The 22,290-nt window shown below is 39.2% G+C and overlaps 1 protein-coding gene across 3 annotated transcripts in view; it reads right to left on the reverse strand.

Moving 5' to 3' along the window:
• RORA (RAR related orphan receptor A) overlaps positions 1-22,290 on the reverse strand; it is a 355,306-nt gene that overhangs the window by 97,943 nt on the left and 235,073 nt on the right. For all 3 annotated transcript variants that reach the window (XM_048318111.1, XM_048318114.1, XM_048318110.1), the window contains one exon: positions 12,289-12,318. In XM_048318111.1, the coding sequence (XP_048174068.1) occupies positions 12,289-12,318 (30 nt within the window). The remainder of the gene's footprint in view (positions 1-12,288; positions 12,319-22,290) is intronic.

Genomic DNA, 22,290 nt, shown 5'->3' on the forward strand with positions numbered 1-22,290 from the left:
CATTCAGCTCCTGCGGTCTTTCCTTTACAGGCAGTTTGACCCCCCACGTCAGCTGAAGCTTCTGTTTCTCTTCCTGTCTAAGGGGTGCAAATGTATTGGATTGGCACACACCTTTAGGTAAATGGTCACTACCTCCTTTCCTCTTTGTGTTTGCTCCCCCTTTCCTTTTTCTTCTCCTCTTTAAAGCTCTAATAATAACAATCATAATAGAAATATGACCTCAGAACTATTTGGGAGAAAAGGTGCATGAAACACAAAACCCAAAGAACCTCTCCATTTAACTGTGTGCAGTGATCACAAAAATATGAAAAAAATGGGGAAAAAAAAGAAGTTAAAAGCAGACAACACTAACTTCAGCCAAAACTACTTAAAGAGTCAATTAAAAGTTCTGGATTTATTACCCAGCAATGAACTAACCTAATAAAGAGAATTTTTTGGAGGTATGTCACTTAGAACTGGCTTCCCAAATTACTTTTTTTCTTTGGGCAAATGATATTTACACTTTGGTAATTTATCTATTTAGAAATAGAAGCATTTTTAATGACAAGTGTCTAGGACAAAGATTTTGTGTGGGGATTAGCAAAGGGACAGGAAAGGGAATATTACAAGCTTTTGTAGGGGATACTACAGTCCTCAACAGTGGCCCAAATCCCACCAGCAGGAGGGATCCATGTCAAACTTACACCTTCTCATTCAATTTATAACTCCTGAATAGACCTTTTGGTTGACAAAACGAGCACTATCAAGTCTGATTTGGAGAGAAGCATCATGGAGACTCCTATGCCAGTGCCGTGAAGTCATTTGGACTATGCAAGCCAAATCTGACACAAGAGAACAAATATGATTTACTGGATGGCCTTTGCCCACAACAGATATGCAGAGAGTCTTTCCTGCTTATTCAGAACATACAGTAAAAGATCCATCACACTGAAATGCTCAGCTTTCCGATTTCAGGATCTGCAGACAAGAAAATAAGCAGTTACATGTAAACATTCCCAGTGTGCACTTACCAGAACACACCACCACTTACTAGACTGGACCCAAAGTCCAATGCTGATTTGATCCGGAGTGAGGAAAGCAGTTTATTTATAAAGCAGGTGCTGGGCTCCTACCTTCAGTGCTGTCGTACAACCTCCCCTCCAACACCAGTGAAAAGCAGCAAACGAACCCACAGTAAAGCGAATTTCTTTTGTAAACTGGGATTGCCAGGTATTAGTTTCACAAAGACTAATAGTAACTTCCCAAATTATTTGTTCTCAAGTTAAGGCTCTCTCTCTCTCTTTTAAGGTTCCCTGCTAGAATGGGGATTTTTTCGTGTCAACACAGCTAGCTTCTCAAAGACAAAATGTTCCAGAGAAATTTACATTACTGCTTCTAAAGACAGGATTTTGTGCTAAAATGTACTCTCAAAACAGCTGACAGTGAGGTGGTGAAGTCCTGTTGACAGGACGCGGAAATTTAAGGTTGAAGTACCTGAACTGTCTCGTTTCTAGGCCAGCTCTTAAAGTCATGCCACCACCATCCCACGTGTAGGACGACTCACCCTGCTCTGAGTTAACAAGGGGTTTTCTTACCTCCCTTCTGAAAACTGCAGGAAAAAACTGAGACTATTTCAGTGAAATATTTTTTGAAATATATAAAGCTCTGTTTAACAGAAAAATTATTTTCAGCCAGCCTTTAGTACCCTTATGTCCTCAAACAGCATGTAAAATTGTCTTTTTGAATGACCCCTTTACTTCCACTTTTACTTCAAGGACCATAACTCTGGACTAAGCCACCAATATAGGCAGGAAAAAGGAAAAAAGGGTCAGAGCAAAAGAAATGTGAAGACTTTAAACAGGAAACTTGCCTTATCTGTAGAAGTTGCCTTTACAGCCAGCAAGAATCACACCCCGTATCAGTTAGGTAACAGTAACAAAGATAACGAAACAGCTCTTCAGACAAACATTGGTGGGAAGGATGGTTATCAACTGATGGCTTTATCTAAGAGGAAATCACTAAATGCCTTTGGTCATGTAGTGGCTTTCTGAAACCAGAGGTTTCCCTACCTCTGTTGCACAGAGATTAAATAAAGGCTTATTTGAATTTCCAGAAAACTGCAAGAACACCACCACTCTTGTGAACTGGCTTTTGCAGCTGGTGGTAAACACCTCAAAAAAAGAAAAACAAATAAAAAAAGAGAGAGGAAATTGCTTTGCTTTGAGGGTGTGCCTAGTCTGTTGTATAGCAAGTGACAGTGCTGCACCTCACAACTGATAGTTTGTGTTCACTTTAAACAAAAACCTCTCATACACACAGGGGAAGCTAAGCCAGATAACAAAAATGTCTCACAAGTCTTAGTTTTTCCAGCTAAGTCATCATCCTCTTGGTCAAGGCTTCCCATTTAATTCACTGCTTATGCTTTTTGCAGTAACTCGTTGAAGGTTCAGTTCAAGTTCAATTCAAGGATTTTACCATTAATGGCAGTAAGGTTAAGACAAGAAACTTCCCAAAGACCCAGCTGCAATCCCTTAAAACAGTAACTTCTATTTAGGTGAGATCTAGTCCTTTGATCAAGTGAACTGTGAATTCAAGAATAAAGTAATTTAAGGCAAGGTGACTGCAGTAGGGTTAAAGACCAAATCAAGGTTCTACTATAGTGTCTTATAAATTAAGAGATAAAGTAGCAATGGATATTTACACTGAATTCAAAGGTGTAATTACACTGGAGGATGTAATTCTGTTACTGACACTCTCTCTCTCCTCCCCTGCATAAAACATATTTAGAAAAAAGGTTCTTTCAATACTGTGATGCTCTTTTCAATGTGCTCCAATCAGCACATCAGTATATGCCAAATCACACATATTTTATATGTGTGAATATAGTTTTATTTTATAAAACTATTCTTTTATAGGGCACATACAGTTAAATCAAAATAATTTTGGCATTACAGAAAAATTGTGTCATTTTGTCTTATTGTGAAAGCACTGTATTTTTTTCTCATGTTTTCAACTGGAACACAACTACTAAGACACAACAGAAAATTTAACTATTCCTCTATACTAAACCAGCACCAGGCACCATTTTTCCTGAGTCTTTCAGTTTAATGAAGAATTTTGCATAAGGAATTTGTGTGTGGGCGTAGTTTGGGTAAGCAGATGACCATCATCCCACCGCTTGTGCAAATTACAAAAGCAGGTGACATTTAAGAACCCAAACTTGAACCACAGTATCTGTCACTACATTTTGATCCATGTAAACCTCAAAAATCACCTGTATTTATAACTGTAACTCATATCTGGCAAGATTTCTGAAGTGCTGTCTGCACAGGTCTCCCTCCTTGCTCTCCCACTCCCCCCAATTAAGCAAAATACACAAAGACATAGCATTTTGTCAGTACAGCTCAAAACTACTCAAGTGTTCTGAAAACAAAAGAAAAGAAGTTGAATTTTAAGGAGTCTGTATCCCAAATTCCCTCAGGATTCTATTTCATTTTGGGTTAATCTGTTTCTATTCCTTCTTTTCAGCTGCAAGTTTTAGTTCTTTAGACTGACCCACACTGCCCTTTGAAACTTTTTGTCCTTTATACTTCATCATGTTAGGAGACTTAGAAGGAAAAAAACCTGACAAGCAAAACTGTATTTAAATTAGGAGCTTTACAAATACTATCATTTGGTCATAACACTAAGAACAAGCTCCTCATTATGAGCTGGAGTGATTACCTGATCTGCCATAAGGAGCTGTCTTAGTTGCTGTCTGCATCAGACTGTGCTCCCAGCTGGGGTCAACATTTAAATAACTCTAGGTTGATGTGCTTAGAGAAAAGCTGCAAAACTTCCAATATTTTCACAGTCCTAATAAGCTTAGCCATCAACATACATTAAAGAGCCCTTTTCAGGTTCAATAGTTGTGTCAGGATGGCAAGTGCACAAGTCTAGCAATGCACTGTCAAATAAATGAGTCTATTAGGAATGATGGAATCAGTCCCTGGTTTCAAAATTCAGATAATAAAATGTGCTTTTTTTGGTTCAGATACCAACGTTGGAGAAGTCCCTATGACTGAGCTTGCTCTAGAATCATTAGAATTCAGCTTTACTACAAAAAAATGTAGCATTGTATTATAAACAATGTCATGAAGTGAAATGAATCTAAGCAGAAATTCTTCTCAAAGTGTGAAAAAAGGTAGCAGTGATACATCCATAGAAAAAACCCATCCACTTGGACTTCTAATCGTTGAACAAATGGTATGAAGATCATGTTTTAATCCTAATTTTAACCCTAATTTAATCTCAACACTTTGCTGCATTTGGTGGCAATCTATTACAAAGACTCACCTTTCTATAAAGATTGAGGTGACTTCAAGGAACTGCTCAAATCAAACCAAATGAGTCTTGCACAAGTCTTGTTTAGAAAGTACAATTATTTCTTCGGAAGCTATTACAAAGGATGTAGTCAGAAGTACTTCCCTGTAAGCATAGTTAGAGCTGGCTAGACTCAGACTATTCAGAGCCAAAATATGCAACCCATATATTAAATAAGAAAGTCATGAGCAGTAACACTTCCTATTTGCTTTTGCATTGTTTGCATTGAAAAATATGTAGAATACAAAAGTAGATTTGGAAAAGTCTCTTCTGTCAGTTTTCTGGTGCCCAAGGCACTCAAACACTGAAAAAAAAAAAATACTTAATGATTTTGCAAAGAACAACTCCTACTGCTCTCAGAGATGAATTAAAGTCTCAGAATGTGGAGAATATCAGATATTTTTAAGCTTAGATTCAGCCCGTAACAGAGTTCTCATCTATAACCAACGAACACACCAAAATTGTGGACAGCTGTTCTTACCAAGCTGGAAACAGTAACTTCAGGTAACAGCTGCAAGAGTTCTAAAGACAGGAGATTTTACAAACAGCAAAAAAAATAGGCAGTGCTAAACAGGCTAATGAAAGCACATTTCAGCCAACAGGATTTGCTGAAACAGCTGCAATAGGATTCACAGCAGTCCTACACCTTCCCTGTTGAAGTGCATCACACCACAGGAGGTGTTCATGACTTCATTCACTATTTCCTACATCAGATGAGCAGGCTTAGGAATTAATAGATTGAAAAAAGAAGGGTACAAAACATGCAAGAGCAAATTCTATGAAATTATAAAGAAAGACTTAGGTATAAGAGAACACTACAGACATTCCCAATGTATTTACTGCCTCCGTCCACAAACAGTTTAAATTTATTTTTCAGTCAGTCCACAATCTCTTAATATCCATCAACCACACTAACAGAATTTAGATGTCTAATGTCAGAAACCTCTTAATGCTCTCCTAACACTTCATCATTCCTTAAAACATGGGCTTCCAAATAATTTTTTAAACATCAAAGAGAATGTCTCTGCCCATATGGTCTGCTTACATAGGAGCAACCAGAAAAAGAAATGAAGTGTGAGCAAAACTGGAATATATTGATTTACAATTTAGAAGTATCTGAACTATAATCCAATGTACACAGATGCATAAATTTTCATACCGGATGATAAACATTTTGCAAATACTTATCAGTCTTCATTTGTCAAAATTACTTTTCAACTCATTTGCAGTTTTTCCCTTGCTCTGGTTTGCATGCTACTTCATTATAAAGGCACAGAAACCCCTATCTGAGGGTATTTACCAGAAAACTCACAGTAAAGTAAGCCCATAATTAATGGTTACAGCCAAAACCCCCACATCGATAGAAGCTGCTCCATATACTCAGAACAGAACCAGAGAAGAGACCTGATATTATCTTCAAGTGCAGCTATTAGACAGAGTTCCCCATGGGACTTCCAGGAGAGTGCATTTAATTGCCTGTTCTATCAGCTTTAGAGAAAATGAAATGTTCCTTCCAACTGTGCCAAAGGGTTGGGTGGGGGCCAGGCACATGCCAAGCTTTTGGGCAGCTAAGAGAAGGTTAGAGGCATCAGGTTTGTCTCAGCTCTGACTGGTTATTCTGTGAGGACACAAAACATACATTAATAAAAGTTCTTTTGATACTTTACCCATGGCTATTTCCACATGGGCAAAGGGCTGGTCTCTGTCACAAATGTTGGAACTTTTACAGAGGAAATGTTTCACTGGTGCAGAACTGCCAGGAAGAACCAGAGCATCCATACATTTCACCTAGAGCCATGTCATGGAAGTCCCACATCCACACACATTGCCATTCTGGGTACTCTTTCTCCCAGGCAAGCCAGATATACTTTGAGACTTTAAAAATATTCCCACCTCTCCTCCTTATTTGACAATGCCTTCATCTTTGCCCCTGTACTCAATAATTTGGTCACGAAAAAGAAGGCAACATTCATTCTCTCTCAGGCAACAAACAAGTCACTGACACAGTGTTTTGAGTGGCAACCAAACCAAACTTTCCACAGGGATGGCCTCAAAGGGGAATTAAAGGTACAGTGCTGAGCTGCTGATGAAGAGGCTTCCTTTGGCTCACAGCAGGGAAGTTAAAAAAAAAAAGAAAAAAAAAGAGAAAAAGAAAAAAGTGTAGCAGTAGTTCAGTAAAAGTTTTGAACAAGAGAACAGCCCTAGATAGCTGTCTTAAGATTCTTCACCAGGGCAAACAGTGCTTCAAGGACAAGCAGCAAAGTAGCAGCTATTTGAGGCAACTTCATTATAAAATCATTTTTAATAAGCAATCTGAACAAAGAGAGGGAATGCTCTTGCAGAGAAGCCCCCAAGGGATCTTAAGGCTGCCCAGTAAAGTTATTAGGAGGTTACACACAGGGGACCAAACAGCTATTTTATTGGCCTCAGGGGACAGGGTTTAGTTTTCACCTGTTCTCTTTAGGCCTTGGTGCTAGCAGCAGATCCTGTTAACCATCAGTTTTCTGAAGGCTTCTGTTTTGTGAGGGAGAAGTACTGTTTACTTACTTTAGTCTGCACATGAAACACATGAGGTGAAGCTGACAGTACAATGCATAGTACACAAGTAATTATAAATCAGATCAGTAAAAAAAAAAAATCACAGTGGTTTTCCCTTTAATGCAATTATACAAAATAACTAGCAAATGTTGAGAAATCTTTAGCAGTGGCAGTAAATACAGTATGAAAGTAAAATCAAGGCAGAAGAGAAATCTGGATCTTGGGTTCCGTTAAGCTGCAAACATCAATATATGCTTGGAGAACTTTGGTGAAAAACAGTTCTAGGAGATTTGGACATCTGAGAAGCTCAAGAGCTGTCTTCTGCCCCAAATCTGCCTCTTCATTTTCAACAAGCAATGTGCTCTTCTTAGCAACTGCTTGGAGTCGAAGATAGGAAGGCCATGATGGAGGAATGGATTTCTGCCCAGGACAGTGTTAAGAGCACACCTCTGACTCCCGAGCAAGACATTCCCTGGTTTTGGCTCGTGCCGCAGCAGCAATGCAGGCATAGCACTGGGCTCAGGGGCTTGTCAGGACTATGGGCAGCTGAGGAGACACCTGAACTGTCACTCCCAACTTCCCAGCTCTTGTCCTGCACTGTGGGCAGTCAAGTCGACCTCCCTGTGGCACAGTCAAGGCCTCCCATCTGCAGTGTAAACTCGAAACATGAATTGCCCCCTTAGTCCAGAGTTCCTGTGTACTTATCAAAGAACACTGAGTCAAGATACACCTCGAGACCAACACCTACAGCCAGATGAGTGTAAGAAGAGTCCCAGAGCTTCATGTAGGAGAGAGGAAAGGGGTCGGGATCTCGGATAGCAGAAGGGATGGGTTTACTTCTACTCTTTGCCAACAAAGTTGCCAGTTCTTCATGCAAATGGTTTTATACAGTGTTTAAAATTAAAAGCACACAGTTTCCACTTAATTTTCCAGCAGGAGCTCATGTCATTAAAATCAGCACCTAGCTTTGGAAACATTTCTTATGTGCCAGAAATTACCTGAAAGGATAATTTCAGTTTAAGTAAGGAACAGTTCACCCAAAATTAAGGAATTCATACAGAGATGCCTAGTAACATAATTGTTTAAGAAAATTTAATTTAAATATCTTGATAAATCACAAAATGAAACATGTTCTTTCTCTCCAAATGGTAATAATTTAGTGTGAATGCATGAAGCAGCTGTCACTTCTGGCCTCAGCTCAGAAAGGCCATGATCCACGCTGTGGGGACAGTGCCACGAGACAGCTGAAGCCAGTAAGCAGCACCTAGTTCAAAGCAGTACCTGGTTAATCGAGGCCAGGTAAGACCCTGCAGGTCCCCACCTCTGCTCTGACGAGTGTGTGTCATTCAGAGCCAGGGCCCCTGGTTCTTTTCTGCTGCAGAACAATATTCCAAAGGATGGTAGGAGCTCTGGACAGAAAATTGTGAGGAAGGCTTGTAAAATCTATGTAGTTTTTACTATCTTACAAATGCCAGGTAAGCAAATGACTGAATCTATCTGGACATCAGTGCAATATGAAGTCCAGCTATGCAATCAAACTCCTTCAAAGCTTCTGACTGTGGCTCTTCACAACTCAAACAGTGAGAGAAAGAAGGTTCCATTACATCCTGGATTCAGTACAATATTCGCCTTCCGGGTGCATCTGCAGGAAACCACCCCTTACTTGGAAAGGCAGTCAAGTTCAAATTCATTTAAGAAAGTCAGCGCCCAAGATAAAAAAGGGATCTGAAGAAAAATAAGGTGATTGATTTGTGTGATAGTTCTGAGTCACAAGTGGTCTGGTAGAGGTCATGAAACTAATTACATGAAGTGTGGCAAGATTTAGATTTAAGATGTCGGAAACTAAATACTACACACTTCAGAACAGCCTAAAGCCAAGTCAGTCAGTATTAAATGCCAGGTCCTTTGCAGCCTTCTGCTTCCCAGAATTTCAGATTTTTATCATCACTGATACAATGATACCCCTCTGAATTTGCAAAAAGGGTTAAGTTGCGCAAAGTTACAATTCACTTGGAATACTTTTCTTTTCAGAGCATGAGAGATGGCAGGAAGAGGGTTGTTTTACAAATATTAGTGCCAGTCAAATGATCAGAAAAGAATCTAATGTCAGTCATGTCTTCCTCGAGTCAAAAAAGAACTGAAAGACCAGAAGTCCCACTTGGTATGGAAGATGAGACAGGACTTCTCCTCTACCATCTGACAGACTACAGCTTACCTAAAGTAATGGTTAACCTGACAGAAGGCATGAATTTTTTCTTCAAAAGCCTGTTTAATCTTAAACTTGAACTGAACAAAGAAGGGCATTTTGGGGTGGGTAACACTTATTCCCTTAGTGCTGCTTGGAAGACTATTGCACACCCTGTTTAAAAGTGTCAAGTTTTGCAACATTTAAACTGTGATAAAGAGAAAATGTGGAGAAGCGCCAATGAAGTAGAATACTTGGATAAAATTAGTTGCCTCAAAAAGGATAAAAATCTCTCAGGTTTTATTTAGATAGTTACATTATGAAAGACCTGCATTTTTTCAGCACTACTATATTGCATGTGTACAAATATTAAGCTACTGTTAGATTCAGAACTACTTGAGCACCTGCCATCAGCACAGGAGTTCAGTTTCAGCTGACAGGACACTTTTGTCACAGACTAATGCCAAGAAGAGGATAAAATGTACCCAAACCCTCAAACAATAAACCCCGGAACAATTAAGTACTGGAGACAGACCACCACCAACTTCAGAATCTGCAGAAGTAAAACAGCTGTTAGGGTGAAGTCTGAAAAGGATTAACCTGATGTTTGAAAAGCATCATGTATCAAATTTTCTGGCATTATGTTAAAAAATATTCTTTTTCTCCACTAATTTCTTTCCTCTTCTCCACTCATTTTCTCCACTCCATTTCTTTCTCCCTAATTAAAGCAAAAGGTCACTAGAAATAAGTGGTAGTTCACAGTCAGTCAACACCCTTATATGCCACACATTGTAAATTTCATCCATATTTCTAAAAATCAGTGCAGGCAATGCATATACACTTCACAAAGTGTTTGCAAGAATGTTTTTTTTAAATTTCTTTGCAGATATCTTACTCTATGTAACTTCATTTGGATAAATTATTTATACTGACACAAAATGATAGGCAAATTCTAGATCATATCTTGGTGCACAAACTCTGTCATTTGTAGTTGCTAATAACTCAGACTTTGTAATTGTTGTATTTAGGTGTTTATATTAAATTATTTTTTTCTAACTCATTCCAAAACTGTGAATTTTATTGGCTACTTCTTCTATTCAATAAAAAAACCTAATTCTAGGCAACAAGGGGGAAAAAAAGCTTATTCCCCCTTATGATGCTGAAATGCCAAAGACGCACAATTTACTTCTGTTCCTGCTCTATGAGCATTTGTCATAACAAATGAATTCTAAAAGAACTTCAACAAAAACTGAATGAAACCTCATACATATTTGCTAGCAAACGTAGCTTACATTTTCATCATGCCAATTACAGCATATTGCTCCTTCTATTTTAATCCCTTCTTAATGGGCAAGCTTATCTTCCCATTATTCAGGGAACTTTTCTCTTCATGCTTCAGCAATTGCATGACAACTGATGAACAAATCGGGGAACTACTCTTTGACAGTTCTCTTAGAAAAGCACAGAGTTCTCAACATGAAAGACACTGGGACCCTAATTTCTGTTTGAACTAGATGAAAGGCCTTGTATGGTGAGCAGCACTAATCATCTCTCACAGTCAAGGAACACATCTTTTTTTCATCACGGGCCTGAAATGGCTTCAGCTGAGACACAGGGTGACAACACTGCACCAATCTGGCGTGGCTAAGGAGCCTGTTTCCTGTGCTCTTTAGGTCTGTGATTACTACTTGATCTTCCCTACAAAATTCCCAATACTGGAGCTAGAGCCACGGCTCTGTAGGTCAGTTCAGGCACTGCTGTACAAAAACCAGGGTGTTTTTGGCTGATTCCCAGGGGGGTGTTACAGACCACCATTCATCTCTACACAAGGCCCGAGCTGGCACAAACACCCAACTACTCAGCACCACTAGAGAGGGGGGGTGGCCCCACACCAGGGCTGAGCCCATGGGCAAGGCTGTGTGAGGAAGCTGGACATTGCCTGGCCTGCGGATATCCGGAGCACTTCAGTCTCGTGTGCTGTCAATCCCAGTCAGCGCAAGAGCAAATATTCACCAAAAATACCAGGGTCAAATCCTGCCCTCGGCTGCCTGCCTGTAGCTCTCACTAAGTTCAATAAAACCATCACTCAGCCAAAGAGGGTCTAGCCCTCGCAATGCATTAAGCAGCAAGCCCACCTAAGCAGAAGAGGACCATCATGCTCTAAAAGTTTGAGACATTTAAAATTTGTTTCAAAACTCACACAAATCAGCTTCCCCTTCGAAATTCTTAAATCTGCTTTTTAACTCTACACAGTGAGAATTCATCATCTTAAGTCAGATTTTTCACTCCATGAGTATTATAAAACCAGGAATGAAATAATAAAAGCCAGGCAAGACACTTTATGATGACCTAGAAGCTGCAGTGAACATACTTCAAATGCATAAAATGCGTATGTATTTATAAATTTTGAGCAGCCTACCACCTGTTTTGTTAGAGGGCTTTCATGAGAGTAATAGCCTCGGCTTTAGCCTACTCCTGTTTCAGATCCTGCACAAGTACAATTCTCACACTACCAGATTTCCAAACCTCCACAGTATCTGAAGTATCTCAACATATCTCCATCAGCTAAAAATTGCAATATTTTCTTGGAATTGTGACTCTAGCTCCCTGCAGGGTAGATAAGAGTCGATCCCCAGAAATGATGTCTTTGAAGAGGCTGTGGAATAAAGGTACATGTAAGTAAATGCACACATCCACAGCCACATCCAAGGCTACCATTTATAGGGGCTGTTTGCTTACATGGTTGAGAGCACAACAATAACCTCCTCTTTTTCATCGGGTTCCTTCAGCACAAGCAGAGAATGATTTATCTTATAGATTAATGCACAGGAAGGGACAGAAGATGTACAGTTCAATTATTTTGATTGGAACCCTACTGCATATATAACAGACATAAAACCAACCATTCCCCTCACCTGTATTTTCTAGATATGTTAATTATCAGCCAGCTGTAAGATAGAGTAAGGAATTCTGCCCTTCCTCACAACTTTCTTTTTCTGCCCTCTGACTTAACAGGTATGTGAGTACCACATACACACACACAGACATCGTACATCTAATGACACTTTGGGCAAGGACTGAAACCCCTAAGGCAGAAAAAACACCAGCATTTTTTAAATGGAGCTTTCTCAGGCCAGACCAACACCAATTAATCTGAGAGCCACAGCACAGCCTAACAGAAATTCCATTTGTGAGAGAAAGCCAAATCAAAAGGTATTACTTACATGTATGAGTCTTCTTTGTTACAGAAATACCTGTAGGGAAGAAACAACACCAGTGTTAGCAAAGCAACCACTGAGTAAATTCTTTTGACATATATTTCATCATTAATCTATTTTATCAGACATACAGCAGCCACTCTAAAAGAAGAACGAAAATTACCATGATTTATATGTTAAAGGTGGAAGGATCTTCCCTCTGTGTGAAGACTTTAATGGTATATTCTCTCCCTATACCTCCCCAGTAAATGTTTCAAGATGCATTGCTTCAGCTTTACTGCTGGAATGCATATCTCCACACTGCTGGTTTAGAACTGGAGCTGATACAAAAAGAAGATACCAGCACAGCTATGGAAGCCCCCTTTATTTTCCATGGCTAAAAATTTTCCCACACTCCTATTAACCAGTGTCCATCAAATCACCCAGACAGAACAGATTCGAGCAGCACAAGTCGTTTGCTGTGTTATTAAGTTGAAGCAGTTCCTTGATGGCAAGCTGTAGCTTATGCTCATTAAAACCAAACGAACAGCTCTCTCAGTATGACTATTGCCTGCCATAATTCCAAGCCAGATGCAAATATCTCCAAGCTGCTGAAGATACACTTTCTGAAGTAATAAAGATGTTTTCATGCTAGACAGGCATGCGGCAGCAATCATCAACGATGGTCCAGTGCCAGTGAAATTTGAGAGGCATTTTAAAGAAAGCAACAGAGTGAACAGAATGAGGCAAAATTCATAATACCAAATAAAGATAAAATTAACTCTGTTAAATGTCATTGGAATTCATGCTTGAATACAAACAATATTGTCTCCACTTTTGTAGATAACTGGTGACATACTCAGACCCATCAGTATTTAAGCTTCAGTCTCCTTGGGGGTAATTTTATGAGACGACAAGAAAGAGATTACTGGAAGTAGTACAAGTGCCTGAAATATTTCATTTGTGATTGAGGCCTGTAATGAAATTTTGGAATTGGAATTGTCTGGCTTAATACTCATGAAAGACAGAAAGACCTGAAATTCCTTTGCTACCCTCCAACTCCTTCAACCACCTCTTCCAAAACAAATTACTATGGAAAAAAATAGACTTTTAATTCAGGCTTCTTGGTTGCGGAACATCTCAGGGAGGCAGTAAATTACAAGAACTCAGAAAACCGTAGACACCTTATTTGCAAATATAGAGCTAACAAAGCCAATGGTTTCAAATTATCCATGTTTTTGATAGATACATAAAACCCTAGCGCCAATCCTAAATATTTAGCTATCAAGTTTGACATAACTGTCATGAGGACTTTTTTTTTTTTAATTGCATTTTTGTTGCTATTGGTGTTTTGGTTTTGAACTACCAAGCTCTACAAGTGTGAGCACTGGGACCTTTGTTTTCCCTGAAAAGAAAAGCTAAGAGACTTTAGGCTTTGAGAAGTGAAGTTCTGAGTAGTTCCTTTGGGCAGTTTTGTAAATGTGAGACACTGGTAAGCAATTTACAGAAATCAGAATACTAGAACTTGATTATATATGTGTACTAACTTAAATTGAAAGGCCCTGGCCAAATGTGTACATTCCTTATGCAAGGAATTAGTGTTATAGCCACAAACTGTAGAGCCAAGGTAATCAATTAAAACAAAAAAACCCCAAGCATAACAAAAAAACCCCCCTTTGGATATAAGTAGTTACTACGAGGGGCAAATTCATCCTTTAAATTCTTAATTTGTAAGAGCAAAACTTCTCAGATTTTCATTCCAGTCCAACCATTAGTGGCTGGCTCAGAGAAGGTGACAGGACAGGACAGGAGGGTGTGACGCGGAGGCGAGCACCATTATAGGAACAGTGGCTTAGGGCAAGAAGAGGGCCAGAGGGAGAAGGAGCAGAGAGATCTGAGGCACCTACATCAAAATGCATTGATGATATTAATGCAGTTTTTGGTAGGAGTACAAACCCCCCTCTCTAGGCTTTTCCAAGGGTCTGCCTCACCCTTTGAATTGGAAATTACAGCTGCTCTTGGCCCATTGGCTCTTCTACCAAGGAAAAGCATTTTTGCTACTGTTTGACTTCTTGAGTGACCCCTGAACAGCAGATACAGCTCCTGACAGCATCCTCATCTTCACAAACTGTCCTAACATCCCCTCGGCAGACACACTTGCCCTGCCCTCGCCTATCTGGCCAATTCCTACCATTTTAAGGATGTTTTATGGAATGGAAATGCAGAGGAAAAGGTCTTAAATATGAACACCATTTGCAAAACTTCCTCTCCCAACACTGGGGCTAATAAATGGATACAGCAGTGCTCTTTCAGCATTATGGGAGCCATATGTGTACTTTTCTCAGAAAATAATGCTTTCTGTAAAATCACTTTGAACAGAAAGTGCTTATGCTGTCACTTCTGATTACTCACAGCCTCTTCACAATGGGATTTGCCACAGCACAAAACAGACTTAGCTGTATTCGCTGACTGAGGGCCTACTTCCCCTGATACATGAAACACTGATGGAAATATTAGTGCTTATACTTTTCTAACTAATATACTAATTTTTTTTTTTAATGTGACATGTGTCGTGGGTTTTTCCAAATCAGATGTTTCCATAATAATTACTGATTATCATCTGGTAAGACCTTTTAGCTGGTTTATGCAGATATTTTTAGATAACCTTTTAAAGCAACAGCTTAGAGGTAGGTATTTTTGCATCTTCTTCATCATTCCACTGGTGGTTGCACTGAAAGCAAAGTATTTTGCTTTGAGCTGTGGTTTTAAAGTAGCTGCAATCTGGTGGAACAAGGATAAATGTTGCCAGTGAGTTCAACAGGATTAGCTTTAAATTAATCAGTAATCTTCACTGACGTAAAATAAGTTATGAATTTTTAAGTAGCCTTCCCTTTCACACAGGTAACTCTAAGTGACTAGAAAAACTGAGCAAAAAATGTACCAGCATATCCAAAAAGTTATTTAAATTAGATATATTATAACTAGTGCTTTAAATATAAACATTGAAGATGCAACACCGTGATCAGGTTTAGTCACAGAAGGCCAATGGCTGCTATCCAGAACATGCAAGGTAGATAACAATAACAACCTAGAAATGAGTGTATTGAGGAAAAAAAAAATCAGTCAGAAAACCACGTAATGTAAAAAGGGGGAGTTACAAGATCTCCGTCTCTCTCTGGGCCAGCACTATATCCCACTTACATCTCCATGGGAATGCCTCTCCTGTGCAGGCAACAGCATCAGTTCTCCTAAAATCAACAGGATCTGAGAAACTAATTCTGCAAATCCAACATACATCAGTAATTTTCTTCACAAGATTAGGCATGATGACCAAGTACTGCTCTTGTTTGTAAATATTTCTGGGACAGGACCATCAGTTTATGTAGATTTGAGTAGACATCATGTAATAAAACCTAAAGCCAACACGGCACTGAAAGACGAAAATTTATTTTTAATAAGTAGAGCACAAAGAACCTACTGATGCCTTTAAAAATGTTACTTAATATAAAATCCCATTTTTAAATGGGTTTCATTTCAAAATGTTATAGACTGGAGAAATAAGTGACTGCTTGACACTGCCAGCATTCCATTCTCACTGAACAACAAACAGAAAAAACATAAAGAGAGGAAGAAACAACACTGTAACTTCAGTGTTGCTAATATAGAAAGACTTCCTGACTTAACCAACTAGACTTCAAAGTAAAGCAAAGGAAATGTCATGAAAATACCACAGTATATCACTGCCATGGTTATCAGTGAGTGAAAGTTTCAGTATTACAGTTATCGCAGAATGTATCACTTCCGCAGTGCAATTTGACATTCCTGATCAACACCAAATCTGAAACAAATTAACTTCTTAGACTTTTCATCATGGCAATGCAATGATCTTTGCAACAATAATCGATTTTTTTTTTTTTTTAAATGAAAAGAACTTCTACACCATTCCCTTTCCCCCTCCCACTAACAGTATGTAATTTGCCATGATGGGTGGTATTTACAAAAATAGCTTGCTGGATGCAATGAACTTTGAAAAGAGTATCTACCAACAGAGACAGGATATTCTTTTGCAAGCAGTTAGCCTGACTGACCTTCACTAGCCAACTTCAAATAGAGATAACAATGTCTTCAAGTACAAAAAAAGACTCAGATATTTTATACATCACAGGCTATTTCTCACAGTTGCCCATCCAAATAAAGCAGCATAATGAAACACTGCTTACTCTGTGAACCCAGATCCCTGCTGCTGTTGTACAGTTGTCAACTTCCCATATTTCAAGGGGAAAACACACTTTGATGTATAGAAAGATAAGTAAAAAGGCCCCTGTCTGGCAGAATACATTACTCTACAAAATACCAAAGAAGAATATTCTTGAGTGCAATTTTCTTAAACCTCCAAGAAAACTCCCCCTCAGAAGTTTGTATGGATAAACACAGGCATCACCAGCAGAGCTCACAACTAATCTCCAGGACTTCCGATAAGCACCACAGTGTTTCCCTTTGCCCTGCTTTTTGTGCCCAAATCAGGTGATTAACACTGCTCTGATGACAGCACATCTCTGTAGATGCTCTGTGTATAAGATGCTTTGCTCATGTGGGTGTGTGTATCAATACATGTTTCTTTCTTTTTTTTTTTTTTTTTTCTCCTTTCTCCTACCCTCCCCTCAAGCCAGCATTATGTCCCTACCATGTTCTGGAAGTCAGGTGTTTTATGATGGATTGGAAATCTTGGAGAAAAAACCCCCAAACCTTAAGATTTTGAACTCCAAGCCTCCTGCCTGACATATGATATAAAATCAGGAAGAAAAAATATTACAAGCTTGGATCCCACTGTGTTTCATCCTGTCACTCCACTTCTCCTTTACTGTCACCACACAAAGCTGGAAATTACAGCAGAAGATTATATGTAACACCTGGGCACTTGCAGAGAACCGACCAAGGCAGAATAATAGATTTGGGTGTATTCAGAAAGGAGTTCATTCTCTCAGGAACTTTCTTAGTGGTTTCAATTAAAGTCTGTATGGATCTCCGGCTTGAAGGAGTTTTGTGATCCTTGGGGGCTATTGTTTACACTGACCGAGGTGAAATAACACACATACAAGTACTGCAAGCACAACTTAAGTGATTTTTTTTAACCCAAGAAAATCATGTAGCAAAACAGTGTCCTTGTCTAGGACAGAAGAGCTGTTAATGATGATCAGCACATGCTACTGAAAGTACTCCAAGTAATTTCACTAGTTTGTTTCAAAACTAGACACTAATGCTTATAGCTCACTCAAGAAAAAAATTAAAATTACCTTCTAGGGTAGCATGGATCAAAGACAACAGCCACGAGACATGTATGAACAAGGAAGTTTTCCACAATTATGACACCACCCCTCCAAAAAAACCCAAAACCCAAATGTCTCTTTTTAAAAAAAGCAACAACTTAAAATATGACACCATTTTTTAATGTAACATTCCAGATTCTCCCAGACTTTTTCACATGTTTTATTGAAAAGGAAAGATCTTATGATGTAAAACAAGGTTTTAGGTTTTTTCAGCAAGTCTAGATTAATCATATTCTCAAATCCACAGGTATATAACAAAGTCATAGGAATCAAGGTTGACCTGAGTGCTTCAGTACTGAAAAAACCCCCAGCCTTTCTATGCTAAGATTCACAGCTGTTCCTTGTACCTAAATTCTATCAACAAATTATTCACAGTTATATTTTTAAGGGGTTGCTTTACTATTACTGCTTAAATCATATGGTTATATCAGCATTAGCTACAGGAAATTTTCCAGAACACCATTTTTTTTTGCCTTTTACTCAAATACGGATACAGAATATTTGCAATAAACCCAAGATTAAAACACCCAAGGATTTTTAAAAAATGTTTTGACATTATTTTACTGAGGTAGATGACTTTTTTAGCCCTTCCAACTCAGACTGGCTTCCTACTTCTGACAGTGACTTTCTGCATCATCTAAGCATTTTATTACTTCATTTTTCAGCAGCTGACAGCCTCCCCTACCTTTAAAGTGAGAGTAGTATCTGTGAAAATGTGAATACAAACGACTTCTTTCAAAGTTACAGAGTATTCATAAGAGAGAAATTGCCACTGTCCTGAGATACCTGTCACCTGTACAACTGACAGTGAAAAGAATTCCATGCTCTTTCTAGACTTTTCCCAAATAAAAAATTCCTAAACGACTCCAGACCGATTTTCTGATGCCAAAACTTCTCCAAATTGTAAAGATGATGAACTTTAATAATGTCTTCCTTCTTGCACAACCTCACTGCCAGTCCCTCTGAGCCTTAACATATTTTTGTCTACATTGGGAAAAAATAACAAAGAACCTGCATTAAATAACCATAACGTTCTTACATGACAAATGTCGCCAGACAGTAGATGAAATATCCATCTCACATTTATACTGTATTCCACACATTAAAAGTCAAAGATAGCTCAGAACTGTATGTAAGATTGTTTCCAGCAGGAGTCTTTATAGGAAGACCACAAATCAGCTTTGTTTTAATGACTATTCGTTACACAACTCACCAAGCAAATCACAAGGATTTCAAAACAGCCTGGCAGGCCAGCGCAGTTACACGGACAGAACCCAGGCCAATGTACACAAAGTTGCAGGAATCCAAGCAAACACCTCCAGTCCTTGGGACGGACCAACAGGGTGTAAGGAACCCCATCATTTCCTAAAATCTGTCACAGACTTCGTATTGTACCTTTGCTTGAGCCTTGCTGCAAGTTCCTGTTTCACAGTTTATAAGTGACGGGAGAGCCTTGGCAGGAGCACAGCAGACACCACTGCAGGCAACACACATTTTCCTCCCCATGACATTCAAAGAACAGAGTCCCCTTCAGCTGAAGGCTCTGTCCTATCTGCACATCAATTAGGAACAGTTTGTTTAACTTGCACTAGATATATGGGCAAGAAGCTCTACAATATGTCCAGTCTTCTGAGGGGAGAATCATTGAATCATTTCGGTTGGAAAAGAGCTCCAGGACCACTGAGTCCACCCATGGCCTAACACTGCCAGTTTTATCCCTGAGCCATGTCCCTCCAAGCCAATCCTCACAGCTGGCCACTTGATTCACTGACTGCAGTTCTATCTTAGCATGAGCTTGGACAATGAAAACATCCCAGCAGGTGTGAACGTGACACAAGCAGCATCATTTCTTCAAACTCCCTGCTTGCGGGTATTAGGAGGAGTCAAGCAGCAGCAGGTTTGGCCCATGCACATGTACATGTGTGTGCTGGAGTCCCCACAGCACATGCCACTGTACAGGCAGGGATGGCGCTTTTCTCCTCCATTTTGAAGCATAAACTTACTTTTTACTTGTCTGCTCTCCCAGATCTCCCATATCGGACACCTCATCCAAGGACACTTTTCAAGTAATTTCAAAGCAACATTTCACTTAAACATTGCTTTTACCAAAGCCTTTCGGGCTGCTTTATTCAAGACTACTGAAACCTCACATTTAAAAGCATGAGCCTGGCCTCCAAGAGTTCAGGGTATTTCCATAAAATCCAGAAAAGTGTCAAACTACAAATAAAATGGAGGGTGGGGGCTGTCTTCCTGTACGTTACCTCAGACCAACCGTGCATGGAAATCAAACTGTCCTTCAAGCAGAACTGAAATTCTCAGAGAGAGGCCCAGGACCTGAGATACCAGCTGAAATAACAACCACAAGGCTGCAGCAGTCCTGATTACACCAAGCCTCACCTCAAGGCAGTCCCTCTAGATGGGAGATAAAGGAAGCCTCAGTGCCCCAATTCTGTGCCTTCAGGTACCTAGAACTGCAATGTGAACATCTTCACACAGGCTGCCAAAGCTCTTTAACTATGCAAACAAAACCAAAATGTAACAAAATCAAACGGCTGCAGTCCTTTACTTACAATTTGTGCAATAGGAATTCATTATTTAAGAACATTGCCAAGTCCAACACATTGCATTATGATTTAAAATTATCTGATGGATATTCTTATATCAGGCAAGGGAAAATAATGGGTTTCTATTTAGAACACACTTCAAGATAAAATTGTAGATTATTTTTCTTATTATTCTACCCTATCATATCTTCCAATAAAATTGATTGTTTTTATTATATCCATTTATCTTCTATGCTCTCACTGAACCTTCAGAGACAACCAATGAAATGGTTGATCAGAAAAAAACCTGCTCATGAGTTGTCCATAAGTAGGATATGATCATAAAACTCTGCCAATGCTGGCATAAAAAACAGTCAGACAGTAGATAGGGTGCAAGGTGACCTGCCAGTGAGTTACACATCCAACTGTTCTCCTTCCTCTTGATGTTAGTCAAATAGTTTGTCTTCTCTTTAAATAAAAAGATCATCAAGACTGCTGTCAGTTCAAAAATTCAAAAACTCATTACCAGTTCAAACATCAGTCTTAACTGCTTGGTTCTCAGGAATAACCATGAAAAAAAAAAGAGCGTTCAAGATGAGTTCTTAAAAATAAGCAAAATATGCCTAATTAAAAACTACAGATAACAATTCTTCTAACACCCTTCTGTGAGACATGAAATTTGTACATTCATAAGTAAAAAGAGAGAATCACCTACAATTTATTCATGTATTCAAAGCAGAGCAATTCTTTAGTGTAGCCAAACAAAAATGCTACTTGTTCCTGCCCCTTGAAGCCAGTGGTGATTGTATACAGCAGGCAATTTCTGGCAAATGGAAGTCTTCGTGGAAACACAGTATTATACATTAAGGATGTTCTTAACCCACGTCAAACCAAATTTTCAGCTTCACAGAGTTTTAACTGCCACATAAAGTGAAGGCAATAGACAAATATCATTATTTGTATCACAAAATTGCCAATACCAATGAGAACAGCACACTGCTACTAAGTTTTTTCTGTACCCCATGCCATAACTTTAAGCTGTTCCTACTGTTCTACTACAAATGCTGCTTGGTCAGCCCCGTGATGATGATCATTCTAATGACAAACAGATCCATGAGCATTTCAAATGTACAATGCTGATGGCAGTGGAGAGAAGCTGGCCAGCTTATAAATTGGGATGAAAAAGGTTGCAGGAAAGTTACAAAGTAATTGGAACTCACTGTGTATTTTACCTGAGAGATGGCATTTTGACCAGCACAATCCCCCCGATACAACACTGAGAGGGCTCCTCTGCTGAGCTGGAGGAAACGGCACGGGGGAAGGACACCATCAAGTGATTTATCAACCCCATTTGCTCTGACATCCAAGTCGCTTTGGGACATCTCTGATCCAAATATAGCCACAATAAAGTCCAGGTTAACTTTTGAGAACAAGCAGGAATATCATACAAGGTGAGATGCTTGCAATCTACCAGCACTTTTTTTTTCTGGTCAACTCCTTCTCTTACTGACAATCAACCCAGACTATTGCACTTTACTTAGTCACTCTTGTGACTAACTGTAGGTAGAGAAGTAATGTTTGCGAAAATGTGAGGAATTCAGTCAAAAATACTACAAACACACAAAAAACCCCAACAACGACACTCAGTATCTTGGGATTTGCCTAAGATTCATCCCACACTGAAAAGTAGGCAACTCTACCGTGTGTTTTCTGTGTTTTCCTTGGCGTTCCTGGGTTGGCTTTTTTGCAGTACTTCCCATCATCAAGTTAGGGCTTATATATGCTCAAAACCCAAACCCTATCTGCAGTTTACAGACAAAGAAACAGAAGCTAAGTACTTACGTAACTCCAAGTCACATATTTACAAACAGAGCTGCCTGGCTTACAACAGCAATCTTAATTCAAAAACTCCCCAAGCAAGAATTTTCTCACTGCATCTTTCACAATCAGTTCATGACTTCATCTAGATGACTGAGATACCACAAAATAAGCAATATAACGTGTCTGAGGACCAGAATTTTAATGTGCATCTCATACTGCAACCCACATATATTTTAGAAATTAAATTTGGGCCTCTGTTCTAGAAGTAGCTCCTGTAATAGTGTGCTGAGGTCACAGTATTACTTATGCGCTGAAATCTCACAACGAATACACAGAAA

The sequence above is a fragment of the Corvus hawaiiensis genome, chromosome 13 (genome assembly GCF_020740725.1).
Source record: "Corvus hawaiiensis isolate bCorHaw1 chromosome 13, bCorHaw1.pri.cur, whole genome shotgun sequence".
Classification (NCBI taxonomy): domain Eukaryota; kingdom Metazoa; phylum Chordata; class Aves; order Passeriformes; family Corvidae; genus Corvus; species Corvus hawaiiensis.